Raw genomic sequence first — 20,253 nt, forward strand, 5'->3', positions numbered from 1 at the left:
ACCCCCCTCCTGACTATCCCCCCCTCCACCACTCCCTCTCCTCTCCCCACTATCCCCTCCACTCCCCTCCACCCCCTCCTCCTCCTCCTCCTCTCTACCCCCCTCCTTTCTCCACCCTCTCTCCACCACTCCTCTCTCCACCACTCTCCTCTTCCCCACCTCCTCTCTCCCCCTCTCTCCCCTCCACTCCCCCTCTACTCTCTCTCCCCCCTCCATCACCCTCCCTCCCCTTCAACCTCCCCTCCCCCTCTATCCTCCACTATCCCCCTCCCCTCTCTCCACCTCCCCCCTCCTCTCGCTCCCCCGCTCCCCCCTTTCTCCTCCCTCACTCCCCATCCACCTCCCTCCCCCTCCCTTCACCCAACACACCCCACCTCTCCTCCACTCCCCACTCTCTACCCCCTCTCTCTCCCCCTCCCCCCATCATTCCCCTCGCCTCTCTCTCCCCCCCCCCCCCCCCACCCCCCACTCCCCCTCCCCCCTCTCCCCCCTCTGCCTCCCTCTCTTACCCCCTCCTTCCCCCTCTCACATCCCCCCCCCCCCCCCTCCTCCCCATGTGTGTGTGGGGGGTGGTTAGTGTGTGTGTGACGCCACAGGCCTCCCCCCCCCACAACCGCGCATTGAGAGGACGGGACCCAACGGGTCCCCCTTGGTCTAGTTTCAGTTGAAGATCTGTTTCTCAAATTATTTATGTTATATTCCTTACTGTAATATTTCTCTTGTCAAGATAACTAAAGTCACTTTGATTAACTTTTACATGCCTTGATGACTACAATTCATCAAGCCAAGTCCAGAAATCCATGTTTCATCATGCGCAGGACTGGTAAACGTGGTCCACTTTCCTCTATCTTACCCAGGTAACCAGAATTTTAAGCATAACTGTTGATAATCAAGACCAGCAAGAAAATTGATACATTTAAGAAAAACATAAATGGGTACATAAAGGAAAAACATGGAAAAACAAATAAACTGGTATCTCACTTACTACTCAAACTGTGTCCCATGGCACAAGTAGGTTAAGTGAATCAACTCTAAAAGTAGCCAGTACACCGTTATAAATGGAGATGTATTACTGACAGCATTATTTTTCTGCCCATGAACAATAAATAAAGGCTTCCATGAGGTTAAACATGGGGTATTAAAGTATTACTTATTCAACAGTGAATATACAATGAGACTTATGACAAAATCTAATGTAAATGAGCTTATGAACACATCAGTGCAGCAATAGAATAGGAAACAAAGTGGAGGAAGTTGCAGATGGGACAGGTTGGACACAAATATGATATTAACACAACTTTAATCTCCATCCTCATTGCTTACATTGCTCCATCACACCATCAGCTATACACATTACTGCTTGGGTATTAGCTAAATGATGCCATTGGTTACCAACACCCCCCCCCCCCACCCCCCCTCAAATCACACAATGTTGCCACATGCCTTCTTGTATAACAACTGCCTCACCCCAATCATGCAAATACTGGTGAATTCTGCCCAGGATGCATTGTTATTAATGGGTTTCATGATGTTGCACAAGTAACAGAATACCCTTATCAACTGCTTTCCTTAACCACGCATTGCTGTTTGAAGGTGCATCAAAGGTTGTGCACATTCAAACCAGAGGAGAGACAATAGACAATACGTGCAGGTGGAGGCCATTTGGCCCTTCGAGCCAGCAACACCATTCAATGCAATCATGGCTGATCATCCACAATCAGTACCCTATTCCTGCCTTCTCCCCATATCCCCTGACTCCGCTACCTTTAATAGCCCTATTTAGCTCTCTCTTGAAAGTATCCAGAGAACGGCAGATAATTCCACAGACTCACAACACTCCGTGTGAAAAAGTGTTTCCTCATCTCCGTTCTAAACGGCTTACCCCTTATTCATAAACTGTGGCTCCTGGTTCTGGACTCCCCCAACATCGGGATCATGTTTCCTGCCTCTAGCACGTCCAAACCCTTAATAATCTTATATGTTTCAATAAGATATCCTCTCATCCTTCTAAATTCCAGAGTATATAAGCCCAGCCTCTCCATTCTCTCAGCATATGACAGTCCCGCCATCCCGGGAATTAACCTTGTGAACCTACGCTGCACTCATTCAAAAGCAAGAATGTCCTTCAAAAAAAATTGGAGACCTAAACTGCACACAATAATCCAGGTGTGGTCTCACTGAGGCCCTGTACAACTGCAGAAGGACCTCTTTGCTTCTATACTCAACTCCTCTTGTTATGAAGGCCAACATACCATTTGCTTTCTTCACTGCCTGCTGTACCTGATTGCTTACTTTCTTTGACTGGTGTACAAGGGCTCCCAGATCCCATTGTACTTCCCATTTTCTCAACTTGAGACCATTTAGCTAATAATCTGCCTTCCTGTTTTTGCTACCATAGTAGATAACCTCACATTTATCCACATTAAACTGCATCTGCCATGCATCTGCCTACTCACCCAACCTGTCACCCTGCATTCTCATAGCATCTTCCTCACAGTTCACACTGTAAATTGCTTGTTCTAAGCTTCCTCCAGTCTAGTTTCAGTCAAAAACCACTGAATCAAGCATTTGGTCAACTAATCTTTATTTTGACAAAACACATTTACAGTTAAACTACTGTACCTATCCCACCGCAGGTTTGATCCTCGTATCTGCTTGATCAAGCCCTCTTGGTCTCACTCAAACAGAGACACTCCAGAAGGTCACGCAGTCCCAAGCGCTCTCCCAGACGATCAACGCGGGACATCGTGGCAGAGAACTTTTACAGGTCCCGGGACCACAGAGAGCACTTCCAAATTGACCAAATCTCCCAGCAGCCCTGAAGCTGTTATCCCATTTTAGAGTGCTAGCCCCTCCAATCTGGCCAGGATTAACAACACTGCCACCCGGCTATGTGTTTGATGAAAAGTACATTTGCAAGCTGCGGTGGACAGTGGAATCAGTAGTTGAATTTATTGTTAAAAACACAACTAGAGTGAGGTACAGAAAAAAATGAAAAAAATTGCTTGAAACAGCATTACATGCACATAGACTCAGATAACACACAAAACATGCTTACACGTAAATTATACAAGACAATGAGAAGAAAAAAAAACACAATGGCAAGACACGAATTGAAAAACACAAATAGAAAAAATGTCCATGGTAGTGGAAGAGATGGTCTGTAGTGTTCCATTGCTGAGGTAGGATTAGCATTATGCCATTCAGTTCAAACATCTGATAGTTGTAGGAAGTAACTGCTCCTGAACATATTGGCATCAGACACAAAATGCTGCAGTAACTCAGCATGTCAGGCAGTATCTCTGGAGATAAGGAATAGGTGATGTTTTGGGTCGAGACCCTTCTTCAGACTTGAAGAAACGTTACCTATTCCATTTCTCCAAAGATGCTGCCTAATCTGATGAGTTACTCCAGCTTTTTGTGTCTGTCTACAGTTTAAACCAGCATCTGCAGTTCTTCCCTAAACTGTTGGTGTTGGAATTCAGGTTTCTGTAACAAAGGTAGCAATGGGAAGAGGGCATGATCTCCATCTTAGGCAATGCCTCATGTAGATGCTTTTGATGGTAGGAAAGGCTATGCCTGTGATAGTCCAAGTTGAGCCCACCACTCTCAGCAGCCTCTTGTTTTCCTGTGCACTGGGACTGTTGCAACAGACACAGATGGCTTGTTGGAGAGAAGCAACATTTTTCAGGCAGCATACAGGTGAACAATCGTATATTTACATTTTGACCTTTTAAAAATGTAATCTGCATTATCAAACACCAATTGCCTTAAACTCAAGGTTACCTTCCTTGCAGTGATGCTTCACTAGGCAAATAATGAACTGAACTGCTGCTGGAAGCTGGCCATTGTTACCTGACCAATAGTTATGGATTGCTGCTAGTTTAATGCATGCATGCATTTACACTTTTAGAGTTTTACACTTTTATTTATACAATACATTTGTTTTTTTGTATTTCTTAAATTCATATTAATAAAATGGTTGGTCATAGTTTGGTTTCTTTTTCAACAGCACAGTGTGTGACGTTACCTTGTAATTTAAGACAAATAGTTAAGTTAATTTTTTGTCAGTTCCCATGTGTGTGCCATTCTACATTAGTTCTGCTCTGGAGTATATCACCTTGTGACTGTGGCTAAAGAACTTTTGGATAAGATTTGTGGAAGAGCTGAAGACAAACATTGCTCATGAGATATTTGTAAATACAACAAAAATGTTACTCCATTCCATTTGGTTGAAAGACAATGACAAATGATATTCTCATTGTCCAAGCATCAAATTACATATTGCACTCTCAATGGCTAAGCACCAATGAGGAAGTGTACCCTCATTGGCAACAATTATCAAACAGGCAGAACCAATTTGGCAAGCAATGTTATGGTGGTAATTTATAATAATTGCTTTTGTAATTTTAATATTTGTTCCCTAAGCCAAAAGTGTCATAATACATTATATTCTGAGATGGACCCTGGCAATGGGTTTCTTTGTGTCTGACAACAGGGACACTCTACTGCAGCATTGCAGTCGGAGTTATTTTTGTTGAAGATGATCATGATTATGGCATCTCTGGGGTCATGTCCTACTCTTCCCGGATATGGGAGAATAGGTGGTAAAGTTGTCACTGTAGTTCCCAAATGTCAAGCTTTAGAACTGGTACCAGGAATGCCATCTGCTCCAGAGGGCTTGCTGTTTATTAATTAGTGTGTGGCCTGTTTGAATTATTGTTGGCAGGGATGGTGGTGAAGCTGAGCTGGATGGTTTGCTGGAGAATCGTGTACAGGGTCATGGCCGAGAAGTTCTTCAAAATGTTGCTCCCAGCAGGTGTTGACTGCATCTCTGCCTTCGATATGTTCACCTCCATTCTCAACTCTCAGTGGGGATGGGGGCTTGAATGTAGACGTTCTTGACCCTGTAAAATAATTTATACATATTATGGTTATCAGCAGTTGCTGTCACCCCTTCCACAGGTACTATTTGGCCAGTAGAGTATTTTCATCCATTTCTGCAGTTATTTCAGATTTCCGTTGTCCCAATATTTATTCTCCTGCACGAAATCCCAAGAGCCCATCATTTTTGCTTTCTTTGATCTTTGGTGGTTTCCTTTGTCAACGCACCAAATTCAAAATCTCGTCCCTCCGAAAACCACTGCGATATCTCCTCAAGGTATGCCTACTTAGAAGAAGTTCTCCTCCTCCCTCCGAAAATTTCCTTCGTTACATAGATGCTGCCTCACCCGCTGAGTTGCTCCAGCATTTTTGTCTACCGTCTAAATTCAAAGTCTTTGTCGCAATCTGTATGAATGCCCCTCCCCCTGGCTATCTCAGTAATGCCTCAGGCCTTTTTTTCTCGTATAAATCCATTTATCCGACGTGTATCCCCATTGTTGCTGACAGAAACTTCAGTTTGCCTTGTCTTAATTTGATCTTTCCTTTTTTAACTTTTTTTAAAAACCACCGACAAAATGAAAACGTTGGCCAGTGAATTTGAATTATTTTTGAATTACTGTCGTTTAATTGCTACTATTTCTGCCGATTTATTTTCAGTGGTTTATGTAAACAGCACTTTGGGACATTTTTAATTATTGATGTCGATATATAATGCAAGTTGTTCCCTGTTGAGGCTCACTGACCCAATACTGCTCTTTGAACATAGCCACGCTCTACTCGAAATATAATACTTTAATCACTTGGTTTCACAATGTATTTTTGCGGATCGTGATAAATATTCAACCTCCAAAACATCTAGGTCCTAATTTATCCTCTGAGTGAGTGTTTAAAAACGTGCATATCTTTCAACCTGTCTCCAGATCCACTATGATGTTGGTACTTGTGAGACCCGAAGACCAAGTTCCATCAGGCATGTTCAGCAGCTCCACCTTGACAAACGGGAAAGGCAATGCCTCGTGGTTCGACAGAGAGAGAAGGATTCACAGATCGCGGCTCATCAATCTCTCGCCCAACTCGCATTATAGGGAGGAAACTTAAGAGGAAAGGGGAGGGCGGTAACAAGATGCGGAGAGACATTTTGTGCTTGAGTGTCATCGTTTTAGTACGGGACAGGAATACACGTATAGGAAACCACACCAGTTTACGCATGTGCCGCGACCCAAATCACCACAGCTAGAATCTCGCCTACCGCCGACCTGCACTATGCATCCATCCTTACTCCTTTGTTTCGCTCATTTCAAGTGAAATCGCTGAATGTGTGGGCAGTGTTTCCGTGCTCTTGACTACAGCAGACTGAACAGTTATTTCCCCTTGATTGCCTGACAGGGCGTGAACCAGAGCACGCTGAATATTTGTGTCTATTTAAATTTGGTGAGCGGTCCCATATTCGGTCACTTCTGAACAGTTAGTTCCCTGGAATAATAATCAGATTAATTTTAAAATGCCTCATTGTTGTTAAAAATCTCGTAAATACGTAATGCCACCTTGTAATATGTAGTTTTAAATTTCAATGAGTAGGTTGACAAACACGTTATAGTGAAATTCTCAACCCATCCTGCCAGCTACATATTGTTCTATTTTCACCTTGTAGTCACCGCGGAGCTGACTGAACCGGAGAATTGTTATGTGTTTGAAAATCAAATTTCATTACGAAGTCTACCCCTTGATCCGCACGATAAATGCGCGCGTGTGTGCGAGAAAGGGCTGGCGATGGATGGGTAATAAAATGCGCTCAGTGCATTGCAAGTCAAGTTTTATATGGGGAATTTTATATCAATATTTTGAAAAGCAAGCTGACTCCGTAATTCAATACATTGCTCAATACGCACAAAGTGATTTGCTTCTCAGTTACTAATTACTAATCGTGGCGTTTCAGACCGGCGTATAGAGGATTCGCTGAATCTCTATACCCCTAACTGAAATGTGATGATTTTATGAGTGGCTCCGTCTTCTCGCTGCTGTTTATCCATATCCACGTCCAGTGACATGGATTCCAGCAATACCTAGTTGCTAATCCGAAATAGAATAAGGCCCTTCGGCACTTCGAGCAGATGTGGGAGTTCAGCGGAGAAACCCCACCAGTCCCAATGTCCCCTTTGCAACATTCCCTCATGAGAGTACAGCTCGTCTTGTCTGAAGAAGGGTCTCGACCCGAAACGTCACCCATTCCTTCTCTCCAGAGATACTGCCTGTCCCGCTGAGTTACTCCAGTGTCTACCTTCGTGTTGTCATTATTCCACTCCAGTGGTAATTTACAGAAAACATTTACAGACACGTGAGAGGAAACCTGAGCATCCGGAGGAAAGCCACACGGCTGCAGGGAGAATGTATAAAGTCTAGTAGCAGAGGTGAGGGTTGAACCCCGGGTCGCTGGTGCTGCTGTATCATCCGTGCAGATTTTAGGTCCCAAAGCTGCCAATGCGATTTGAAAATGCGATTTGAACTTGTGTCCCCAGTGTGAGTCCGGATCTCTGGGTTACGAGTCCGGTAACTTCATCACTGTGTCACCACCATGCATGCACCTATTGTCCCGTTGTTCAGCTCCGAACGCTTTGAACAATAATGTTTCATTTACGGGAAGAAATGTAGCTAATGGTACCAATAGCCGGTTTCTATTGTCTGCCCCGGCCACACATAGAAGTCGGGGGGAGGATGGTGGTTCTGTGTTATTCTTTGACACTGGGCTCTGAAGTTAAGGCGAGCAGATGGGGATGGGTTGCTTGGTGTTTCGGTGGCTGTCAGTGTGTCCACTGGTGTGCCCTCCCCCCGGCGATCATGTGATCCGCTCCCATCCACACACCCCCAGCTCCGACGTCTCCTTTGTTGTTTCCGTGGCTCAGTCCCCCTGAAATCGCCCCGTGCGGCTGCGAGGTGGGGAATGCAACAGCGAGATACAACCGAGGAAATAGAGTGAGAGTGACACTGATAGGAGCGGGCGGAGAGAAAGAGAGAGGGGGGAGAGAAAAGGAGGACTGAACCATTCATTAACATCGTCCACCTCAAATCAGGGAGAGGGTGCTGAGGAGCTGCTTGAACGAATTCGGATCGGGAAGGGGCAGCGGCGTGTCCCGATCACGCACACAGTGAAGCGGCAGCGGCAGGGCGAACACGACCGCTTCTTCCCGTTGGCTGAGGAACAGCCGCCGCCTGCCCCGTGTCCCCGTCCCCCCTCCCCCGACCACTCGCCGCCAGCTTGTTCGCCTTCAGCCAGCGGCTCATCTCCGCTCCGCTCCGGCCATGGTGGTGTCAGAGTTGCTCGCCCCATCCCAGCGCACGTTAGCCGGACCGTCGGCGTGCTGTTGCCTCTGGCTGTTCGCCGTGTTGGCTCTGGGCAGCCTGCCGGCGGGGCTGCCCGCCAACCCGCTCTCCAGCGTCGAGTGTCAGAGCGGCAAAGGCAGGGGAGCCAATTGCTCAGGTGGGTGAGACACAAAAGAGTGGGAGCAACATTTGCTTTGACTCCGTTCGGCGTCTGAGAACAAAGACGGTCGGAATTAGTTAAATGACCAACGCGTGTGGAAACTGGACTTAACACTGCGACTGTTCTTGTTGGTGTTGTGAAGGGGACAGTTGTAGGTTCCTGGGGGGGGGGGGGGGGGGGGGGTGGGGACAGATCGAAGATAGCACTTGGGTGCTTTGATGTTGCCGACGAGCATTAATATGCCCTTTGAATGGATCTTGCAGAAGGGAGTAGCAGGTGCTTTAACATCGCCTGGAGAATGCCACCCACCCCACCCCCATCATCCCCGACCCTCCCTTTGCCAGCGATGAGATTGAAAGATCGAGCATCCCCCTACCCACCCCTGGGACTTCACGTGACCTTCACTATTAAATATTTAACAAAAGGTTTCATTTATTTTTGTTCATAAAGAGCAAAAAAAAAAAAAGAAGCTGAACGAGAAATCTTGGGTCGGTCCCCTGTTTAGACATGTTTATACCAGGCTTTTTACGTGCACCTGACAGTGAAATCGTGCATCGTGGTGAAATCATCAGTCATTGTGCCATTTGAATTTTGTAGATCGGTGATTGCACTCAGTTTTGGAAAGGGACTTTCTGCTTATCATTGTTCAACTTAAGCCGTTTTTTTGTCTGTAGAGTGTGAACTAGTTTTCCGTCGGAGCATTATTGGTTAATTTAACGTAGAGACCCTTTAAACGACCCCCCTTTCGCCAGCCCACCACGACCCCGTTGATCTGTAGCGAACTCAGCTTTACGACGTGAGGCACAATGCAACTGATAGCTAAATGGATTCGTACAAAGTCCGTTTCAACTGTGTGTCTTTTAGAATCAATGAAATAGAAACGCAAAGATTAAATACTTAGTTGGAGCCTTGAATGATTTGAGTGTGTTTGAGAATTAACGTATGTTGCTCTTTCTGACGCTTTTGATATGCTTATTTACAATAGTATGTATTCGCGAAGAAATGAGCCCTACTCTGCAATATAGAAAATCCATAATAACCAGTGATATCCCTAATGAATTGTCACATTTCATGACAAAATTCAGACAAAATTGGTGTATTTTTAAAAAATCATATCCCATAGTAAAAGCAATCATCGAAAACATTGGTGTGAGTGAACAATGTTTCAAAACCAAACTTTTATCTTATGATAATGTTTTTTCCCTAGGCATGATAGCTGAAAAACAAAAACAGACTAAAAATCATTCAACTCTAGTTTGCTGACTTTTCTCGAACCTTATTCCCAAATTGGTTGCTGGGTCTTTGCTCCATCCTCAAACTATTTATATGTCCCATCATCATCGAGCATATAATGGTCATCTCAGGGGACATATAAGGGTCTCGACCCAAAACGCTGCCTATTTCCTTTGCTCTATAGATGTTGCCTCACCCGCTGAGTTTCTCCAGCCTTTTTGTCTACCATGGTCATCTCAGTGGTCGCTTCACTCCAGGCATTTAACTTTGTCAAGTTTACCTCGTATATTCCAGGATACAAAGAGCCACGCTACTCTGGAAAAGTAACAAATTAAACAGAATAGAGAGATTTTGGTGTCAGTACTTTAACAATTGTCCTGTGTCTTTCTTTGTCCTTTATAAATCATTAATTACAGTCAATCCATAACTTTCTTCCTTAATTCATTTTTTTTCTCTCCAAAAAGTAACAATGGATCGGCAAATTGACTTTTAATCAACCGCCAGTAAATTGATCAAGGTGTTGTTGCAATTTATAGCTATTTCCCTTTGGGTGGATATCATTATTTAGGGATACTATGTATCAGAGTGATCCAGCATTTCATTAATTCTGCATGAATTTGATGCATTCTCACAAAGAACCCCAGGTCATTACTATCATTGACACAGTGAATCCAGGGAACCCAGTTCTGAGCCCAGGGAAAATTAGCTGGAAAGTTGCTCAGCAATAGGTTCTAGTTTCAAGGAAGGAGAAGAAGGCACCATGTTAGGCCAGGAAGTTAGCAGTTCAGTCAGAATGAGTGAGGAGAGGTTTGGTGAACTTATTATAACTGTGTTGATGACACAAAGGCTGAGATGGGAAGACAAAGACAAACGATTGTCCACTCAGGAAACTGCATTGTTTTCCACCTTTTCCACCTTCTCAAGCTTTCCATGTCTTGGACATGCATTTTATCAAGAATTAGTAAACAAACACTTTGGGAGCAAATTGCAAACCAAGTTCTTGAACATAGGTTAATGAAGGGATTAGTCCATTTGAATTCAGGAAAAGTAAAAAAGAAAATTTGTGTTACAGTAACAAAGGGTGGTGGGTATATGGAATGAGCTGCCAGAGGGGGTAATTAAGGCAGGTGCTATCGCAACGTTTAAGACTCATTTAGATTAGTACATGGGTAGGATAGGTTTAGAGGGATATGAGCCAAATGCAAGCAGGTGGAACTAGTGTAAATGGAGCAAGGGTGAGTTGGGCCAAAGGGCCTATTCTGCACTCTATGACTGTGAACCTGTGAATCTGTGAGTAATGAACAGAATTATAGCATGACTCTTATTCTTAATTTCCGATCTAAGAAGGAAGGTAACTTTCCAAAATTTACTGAGTTGTTCTTTCTGCACTGGCACCCCAGTATAGAATTTAATGAATACATCTCTACATTGAGACTCTGGCTGCTCTGTCAGCTGGTGTAAAAGATCCTACATCAGGATAGTTTTCCCCATGGCTGCCCCCAGTATTTATCCTTCATTCAGAAACAAACATAACCAGTGTTTTGATGAGAGCTTGTGAACAAATTTGCTACTTTGTTTCCTATCCTCCGATAATCAAAGATACTATATGGCTGCAAGTTTTTCTTTGTCTTGATTCTTCTATCTCTGTTTTAGTTGATCTTGAGTGACAGTTTCTCAGCTGCCTGGGGTAGGTCTATTTGTACTGGAACAACATGCACCCAATACAGTTTTGATGAACTCATCTCCTCTCATTGGCATAGTTTGAACAGCCATCAATTGGCTTAAACCAGACTGATGCAAGCCATCCACAACAAGGAACAGATCTTGAAAGAGACGTAATGCTTTAGGTTATTAACCTCCTGAGAACAAATGAAATGTCACCAGCTTGAAATGCCAGTTCCATTTTCTCTTTTTGTTGCTGCCTAACTTACTGAGTATATTTAGATTCTGATTTTCGTCATCTAAGTATTTTGCTTTTGTGATTATTGTTCTTTTGGTATCATATTGAAGGAAGAGACTACAATATTGCTTGCCCATTGTTCACAAGTTGAAAACTAACTTCATCAAATTTATAGCTTATACAGTGCATTGTATTTCTGCCAGTGTTAGCTATTCAACTAAATCGGTCTAATCCTATTTCTATATATGCTTTCATAAGGACTTATTAAAAAAAACATTGGATAGACTTCTGAAAGTCATGAAGAAACTAAGGCTTTGAAGACCCGGAAAAAACAAGATATATCTTTCAGATCTGAATTGCAAAACCTTTGTATAGGCCCATTGGGAAAATTATGCACAAATTATTAATGTGAGATCCATGTAAAGTAGTCTTCAGACCAAAAACATAAAAAAAAAATTCAAACATCTGACTTGAAAAAAAGTAGTAATGATATAATTTTTACTCAATATAGATTACCATCATATTAACAATAATTGTTATCTACTTAAATCAATTTTGTGCAGTGGTATTAATTTGGACTATAAAAATAATGCTTTTATTTATAACTATGCATGCATTATAGAATTATGTAGCATGTGTTTATTGCAGATAAACAGTGTGGTGTCATAAAAGCCTTTGAAGGAAATGAATCTCAGTGGGTAACTCTTCCCCAAAAAGAAAGTAAAAGGCGGAGAGATAAGCAGAATATAATTGGTGAGACGACAAAATAATAAGGGGCAAGATGTCGAAGAAAGGGACAAGGGATGAAAAATAGAACATTGATAATAAATGACAGAGATCTTTAAGAAGAGTTAGAACACTCTATTCCTTAAAATTGAAAGCAATATTGACCAAAATTAGTTTTATTGCACGATAACAATAATAAACTATACAGTAATGCTGTAACATCCTAATTCTCAATATATTAATTTAGATTTAGCCCCACCCCTGTCCACCTCTCAGGGTTATCAGATGTTCCGTTGTGGCCTTTACATGGCGCAGCATACCTAGCAATAACAGCTAGTTTACATAAGGTACCTTTAACATAACAAACCATCTTAAGGAACTCTCTAGGATCATTAGGAAATAGCTTTTTACAGCCATAGTAATGCTTCAAATTAAGCAGGGGGCAATGGAAGCAATTGGAAAAAGTAAATGATTTGGTTTTTGGGGCCGATAACCTGTGGTTGTAAGTTGTGACTCAGACATAAGGGCATTCTCATTGCTAATGGAGACTGGCAACCAGTAGACTCAAATTGGATTGGGAGAGGGGGGGGGGGGGGCAGAGAAGGAGGGGGGGCAGAGAGTGATGGAGGGTCAGAGAGGAAGTGGGGGGTTGGGCAGAGAGGGAAGGGGGTGCAGAGAGGGAGAGAGGGAGGGGGGCAGAGAGGGAGGGGGGCAGAGAGGGGGGCAGAGAGGGAGGGGGTAGAGGCAACACCTACCCATGTCATAGAGTAGCAATGTTACAAAATGTTGAGATTTAAAAAATCAAGTCTGCAATTTATCCCATCAGATAAAGCATAACAATAAGTTTAATTTGACACCTAATTCACTTTCATATCTCAAGTAATAAAAAAGTTATGGCCATTTTCATACTCGGAAATTAGCATCTTGTTCCCTATTGATTTTCTATGGACATAACAAAAAAGCTGTGATCGAGGACAGTCGAAAGCCCATAACCTTCTTAAAAATTAAGAGAACTGAATGAAATTTTCAGTTATCATAGATTGAACCATTCTGAAACAAATATAAAATAATCTTACTTGGAGGACCTGAAATTAAAGCATATAATTAGTTAGTTACCCAATTGTAGCTAATTTCAAACTTCAATTTACTAGATCTAAACATCTATCCATTTCTTAATAAATGATTAATGTTTTTAAATAGCCTAAGTGTCCAAATAATATTCACAAATAATTCACAATAAAACATGATTTTTAAATCTCATTTACATCAATTTATAGGCCAAATGGAAGGAATTTAGTGTTCAATTGCTGTAAATTAAAGTCAATTTAAATCGGCTTTCTAGTGGGTTCCTGTGAACGCGCTGGTTTAGAACGTTCACATTGCGCTGGATTTGTGCCCTCAAATGCCCAGAAAAATACTGCAGGATATAAAGAGCCCAAAATGAACTACTCGCTATAGAAAACTTTATATACAGGGTTCTTAAGAAGCCCCTTTTAATGTAAAAATAAGGTACATACCTTTAATTGTTTGCTTTATAAAACCCTGGGGCTGCGAGAGGTCGCGGGTTTAGAGAGTGATTTTTAAACTACTATAACTATTATACAAGGCCATAAAAACTAATAATACCTTTTGCGACGGGGTCTTTCAGCGATTCTCCGTTAATGATTTACTAGGCTGAACATTTTCGATTGCAACAGCCTAGTAAAAATCGCGTTTTAAACACGCCCCCTCTAAACAGCGCCAAAATCACACACACGGGGCTGGAACAGATTCTCAAGGACGATTCAGGTAGGTTTTGTAACATACCTACATAGAGCAGCAGCCTCCCCACATCCCCAACCCTTCCCCCTCTCTCCTCCCCGCTCTCTCCTCCCCCCCCCCCCTCTGCTCCCCACCTTGCCATCCCCCCTCACCACCCCCTCCACCCCACATCCCTCCACCCCTCCTCCCTCCACCCCCCACTCCCTCCACCCCCTTTCTCTCATTGACTTTCTATTTGACAATGAGAAGAACAGATTTTGGTCATTTCAGTAGAAATTTGGAAAATAGGTTCACCTGGAGAAATGTGAAGTAATGCATTTCAGGAGGTGTAACAAGATGGGGAAATATGTATATTATATGGGAGGCAATAGGTATTTGGAACTCGCTATCCAAAGGTATGATAGTGACAGAGACTTGCATGACATTTTAAAAAGTGTTTGGAGGTACTTTAAAAAGTGACAGGTACTTTGAATCTGTCTTCACTAACGAAGACACAAACCATCTCCCAGATGTACTGGAGGCCAGAGGATCTAAAGGGGTAGAGGAACTTAAATACATTTTCATTAGGCGAGAAATAGTATTGGGTAGGCTAATGGGACTGAAGGATGATAAATTCCCAGGGCCGGGTGGTCTGCATCCCAAGGTCCTCAGGGAGGTGGCTCTAGAAATAGTGGATGCATTGGTGATCATTTTCCAATGTTCAATAGATTCAGGATCAGTTCCTGTGGATTGGAGGATAGCTAATGTTATCCTACTTTTCAAGAAAGGAGCGAGAGAGAAAACGGGGAATTACAGACCAGTTAGCCTGACTTCGGTGGTGGGGAAGATGCTGGAGTCAATTATTAAAGAGGTAATTAAGGGGCATTTGGATAGCAGTAAAAGGATTAGTCCAAGTCAACATGGATTTATGAAAAGGAAATCATGCTTGACTAATCTTTTGGAATTTTTTGAGGATGTGACAAGTAAAATGGATGAAGGGGAGCAAGTGAATGTAGTGTATCTAGACTTTCAGAAAGCCTTTGATAAGGTCCCGCACAGGAGACTGGATGGTATTGGGGGTACGGTGTTGACATGGATAGAAAATTGGTTGGCAGACAGGAAGCAAAGAGTAGGAGTGAACGGGTCCTTTTCAGAATGGCAGGCAGTGGCGAGTGGAGTGCCGCAAGGCTCGGTGTTAGAGCCGCAACTGTTTACCATATATATTAATGATTTGGAAGAGGGAATTAGAAGCAACATTAGCAAGTTTGCGGATGACACAAAGCTGGGTGGCAGTGTGAACTCTGAAGAGGATATTAGGAGGTTGCAGGGTGACCTGGACAGAGTGGGCAGATGAATGGCTGATACAGTATAATATAGATAAATGTGAGGTTATCCACTTTGGCAGCAAAAACAAGGGGGCAGATTATTATCTCAATGTGGTTAGGTTAGGTAAGGGGGAGGTGCAGTGAGACGTGGGCGTCCATGTACACCAATCACTGAAAGTTGGCGTGCTGGTACAGCAGGCAGTGAAGAAAGCTAATGGAATGTTGGCCTTCATAACAAATGGATTTCAGTATAGGAGTAAAGAGGTTATTCTGCAGTTGTATAGGGCTCTGGTAAGACCACACCTGGAGTATTGTCTACAGTTTTGGTCTCTTAATTTGAGGAAGGACATCCTTGTGATTGAGGCAGTGCAGTGTAGGTTCACGAGTGATCCCTGGGATGGCAGGACTGTCAAATGAGATAAGATCGAAAAGACTAGGCTTGTATTCACTGGAGTTTAGAAGGATGAGGGGGTATCATATAAAATTATAAAAGGACTGGACAAGCTGGATGCAGGAAAAATGTTCCCAATGTTGGGTGAGTCCAGAACCTGGGGCCACAGTCTTAGAATAAAGGGGAGGCCATTTAAGACTGAGGTGAGAAAAAACGTTTTCACCCAGAGAGTTGTGAATTTGTGGAATTCCCTGCCACAGGTGGCAGTGGAGGCCAAATCACTGGATGGATTTAAGAGATAGTTAGATAGAGCTCAGGGGCTAGTGGAATCAAGGGATATGAGGAGCAGGCAGGCACGGGCTATTGACTGGGGACGATCAGCCATGATCACAATGAATGGCGGTGCTGGCTCGAAGGGCCGAATGGCCTCCTCCTGGACCTATTTTCTATCTTTGTATGTTTCTATGAGACGTTTTGAAGATATGTGACCTGCAGGAATATGCACCCAGCGCTGCTATATGGGATTAGGGTAGATAGGTCATTTATGACCAGCAAAAACACATTAGGCTGAAAACCTGTTTCCAAAATTCCTTTTGATCTATGAAAATATTCCTCTGTTTTAGTAATGTTACAGCATAATTTTATCATTTAGTTGGTTAATGCAAAAAGCACAACATCACAGGAAATTCACTATTATCATATTATGCACCCAAATTATACCGTAATAAAATAAATAATACAAGAAACATAATATTAATATAATAATTAAACCGTCCATGCTGCATTGAGTCCCCAGTTCCAGAATTCTTCCTTTGGCTGACCTTCACTTTGTTGTGTCAAACCTAGAGTGGGATTTCCAGTTTCATCATGCCGAGAGAAGAAGATGATTTACAATTCTGCCTTCACCCAAATACAGGGAGTTATGGAGGGGGAAATGTAACCATAACCATCCTGATGGGTTTAAGTGGCTGAAGCAAGATGGTGCTCAAGCTTGGTGACTCTCTGTGTGCTGGTCCCAGAAATGGATCTGCAATCATTCATGACATACTATAACTATGTTGTAAACTGTAGGCAGTTTGATTGTAATCATGTATTGTCTTTCTGCTGACTGGATAGTACACAACAAAAAAGCCTTTCACTGTACCTCAGTACATGTGACAACAAACCAAACAAAAAACTAAAGGGCCTGTCCCACGAGCATGCGATCTGCATGCGGCAAGCGCGACCAAACCGGAAGTGGGTGCCGCGCGGAGGTCGAGTGAGTGACATGAAGTTCGAGCGAAGTCCGCGGTGACGTATGGTGTCAAGACGCTGTGTACTGCGTCGAGACGCTGCGCACGACCGTCGAGGCGGTGCGTACGGCGTCGAGGCGGCTGCGGGCTAGTAGGCCGTTGCCGCGTGGAATTTTTGAACACGGTCAATTTTTCGGAGCCCCGCGCGATGTCGGGACCAGCTCCACACATCTCCATATGGCTCCGACGATCAAGTCAAGCCAAGTCAAGTTTATTTGTCACATACACATACGAGATGTGCAGTGAAATGCTCGTGGACTTTTGTGCAAAAGACAAACAACCAAACAAACTATGAACACAATCATAACACACATGTTCTTTTACATAATAAATAATGGAAGGAAAAACGTTCAGTAGAGTTAGTCCCTGGTGAAATAGGTGTTTACAGTCCGAATGGCCTCTGGGAAGAAACTCGGTCGGACTGGCCCCGGGAGGCCGTACGGCTCAAGCAACCACGTTAGGCCGCGCTTGCCACATGGAGTCGCATGCTCGTGGGACGGCCCTTAAGTCTGTGCATTTATATCTGGTTCATTTTGCCTTGCATTAACCTCAGTTACAATTCTCTCCTGAAATACTTCAGTCATCAAACATTTGAGCTATAGGTTAACTTCCAGTTCTCATTGTAGATAAAGACTCTCAGCAGATCAGGCAGCATGTGTTGAATGTAAAACAGTTCACTTTTGGGGTCTGAAATCATTCATCAGAACAGAAAGAAATAGAAATATAAAAATGGAGAAAACGTTTTGAATAATGTAGGAAGTACCAGACCAGCAAAAAGAAAGGCCGAATACCTTAAGAGAAAGAGAGAGTAAAAAGCAATCAAAGAGCGATTCCTAGAGGGGAGGGCGATTGATGGGAAACTTTTAAGAGGCAACATGAAGAAAATAGACAAGAATAATGTAAGAATTAAGCAAGAGGAGAAAGTATGAGTCAAGGACAATCTAAAGGATAAGAAACAGTACAAAATATTTGTGAGAGAGGATACCAAAAAAATAAATTGAAGCAAAGTCAACCAAAGGAGAATGTAGGCAGAAAGAGAAAATCACATCATGAAAAATAATCTTTCATTCTAATTTTGACCCTGATTAATACCTGGGACAGATTGTTTGAATTAGAGTCATGTACATTGTATTATTAGTAAACAGGGAGCACAGTTTGAAATTGCAAAGCCTGATGTTAGTATGGCTACAGCTATAGAATTAATATCTTAAACCTTGTTATCAACACAGAGAATTGTGATAGTTTTGAACAGGGCACTTGCTGTTTCATTGCTGGGCAATTTGTATTACTTTAGGAATACGGCATGGAAACAGACCCTTCAGCCGACGGAGTCCACGTTGACCATTGATCACCCGTTAACACTAGTTCTATGTTATCCTCTGCTTTCTCATCTACTCCTTCACCCTCAAGACAATTTACAGTGGTCAATAACCAACACATGCACATGTCTGTGAGAGGAAAAGAGAGCACCCGGCTGAAACCCACACAGTTACAGGGCGAAAATGTAAACTCCACACAGACAGCACCCAGGGTTAGGATTGAACCCGGGTCTGTTGTGCTATGAAGCAGCAGCTCTACAGCTATGTTTCTGTGCTGTCCTTGATAATTAAATCACATTCTACAACCGCATTTCCTATTTTGCATCATAGGTGTCAGAAATTGCATTGTATACACTCCTGTCATTTCTATGGGCAATAGAAAATAAGAGATTGGAATTACTTTTGGAAATTGCGTCTCTGAGTTTCACAACAATTATCTAGGTTGTCTAGCTGATATAACACCCCTCCAGCAGGAAGCAAACATCCATCCCTCCTTGCATCTGCTGGATGTTGTGGACAATATTGATGGGCTTTCACAACCCACAGCTGGCCAAACCAGTATCAATGGCCTGCAGCTGAAAATCAAGTCTGTTTCTTCTCAGGGATGTGATTTATTTATGCCCTCCTTTGAGGTGCCCTAAACTTGCACTGGTCATGCAGTAAAAGAAACAATACAATAGGAGCCACGCTCATTATATGAAGGAACATCTGCTGCAAAATAGGATAAATAGAGGCGGCATGGTGGCACAGCGGTAGAGCTGCTGCCTTACAGTGCCATAGGCCCGGGTTCAATGAGGTCCTGCTATGGGGTCCTGCTGTCTGTAAGGAGTTTGTATGTTCTCCACTTGACCTGCATGGGATTTCTCCGGGATATCCCGTATCTAACTACACCCAAAAGACCTACAGGTTTGTAGGTTAATTGGCTTGGTATAATTGTAAATTGTCCCTCGTGTGTGTAGGATAGTGTTAATGTGCGGGGATCGCTGGTTGGTGTGGACTCGGTAGGCCGGACGGCCTGTTTCCGCGCTGTATCACTAAACTAAATTAAACTAAACTACCATTACCTAGCCACAGGAATCAATTTTTACTTGCAAATCTTAAAAATATAATTTCCACGTTTCATGATTTATTCGAACCTCTCGATGCACTTATAAGATCAATTACTCTGTGTAAACATTTTGTCAGTTTTTAGATTTCTTTGTGTCATGTACAAGGTGAACATCGGGCAGTGTTTCATTTCATTAGCAGGAGGTCACCAGACCATGCTACACATTGAATGAAATTCATTAACCTCCCTTCTGCGACGAAACATACACCTCTCATTTCAGTAGACTCTACTGAGTAAAGCATGTGTAACAAATGCATGCAAGATCAAACCCCATGTTGGTTAAAAGATTTTCATGCACAGCTCATTCACTTCAGTATAATGTATTTTAGATAAATGCATTTGATCAAATACTCTTTCAAATACATCTTTTTAACCATAATATTTGTGTGTGAAAGCTACTGACAGAAAGTAAATTATTCTGAATCTAATCCTCTTTATATTAATTTTCTAGTTACTGCTCTCCGTTACATTGTCAGTTTTTTTGTTTGCTGAGGAACGTGCATAGAATTGATGAAATTATGATGTTCTGAATACAAACATACAGGATTTATTGTATTCAAGATATTAGATATAGCTCTTAGGAATCAAGGGATATGGGGAGAAAGCAGGAACAGGGTACAAATCTTGGATGATCATCCATGATCATTTCGAATAGTGGTGCTGGCCGAAGGCCGAATGGCCTACTCATGCACCTGTTTTCTATGTTTCTATGATTTGGAAAAAGTCCAGTGAGATTTATACTAGCCTTTTTTGGATATTGCATCAAATTGAAATAGATCTTCAGATTTTTTAAGTGCCAAAACGTTATTTTGGTCATAGGCAGCTAATGTCATGCTATTTGAAGATTAAATGATTTA

The 20,253-nt window shown here is 42.7% G+C and overlaps 1 protein-coding gene across 1 annotated transcript in view; it reads left to right on the forward strand.

The window, feature by feature from the left end:
* Positions 1 to 7,700: 7,700 nt before the first annotated feature.
* Positions 7,701 to 20,253, forward strand: part of LOC129709723 (tomoregulin-1-like) — a 232,574-nt gene continuing 220,021 nt past the window's right edge. Inside the window, exon 1 of the mRNA XM_055656260.1 lies at positions 7,701 to 8,359. Coding sequence (XP_055512235.1) covers positions 8,182 to 8,359 — 178 coding nt within the window. The 5' untranslated portion in view covers positions 7,701 to 8,181. The remainder of the gene's footprint in view (positions 8,360 to 20,253) is intronic.

This window comes from Leucoraja erinacea, chromosome 2 (genome assembly GCF_028641065.1).
Source record: "Leucoraja erinacea ecotype New England chromosome 2, Leri_hhj_1, whole genome shotgun sequence".
NCBI classification, from domain to species: Eukaryota; Metazoa; Chordata; class Chondrichthyes; order Rajiformes; family Rajidae; genus Leucoraja; species Leucoraja erinaceus.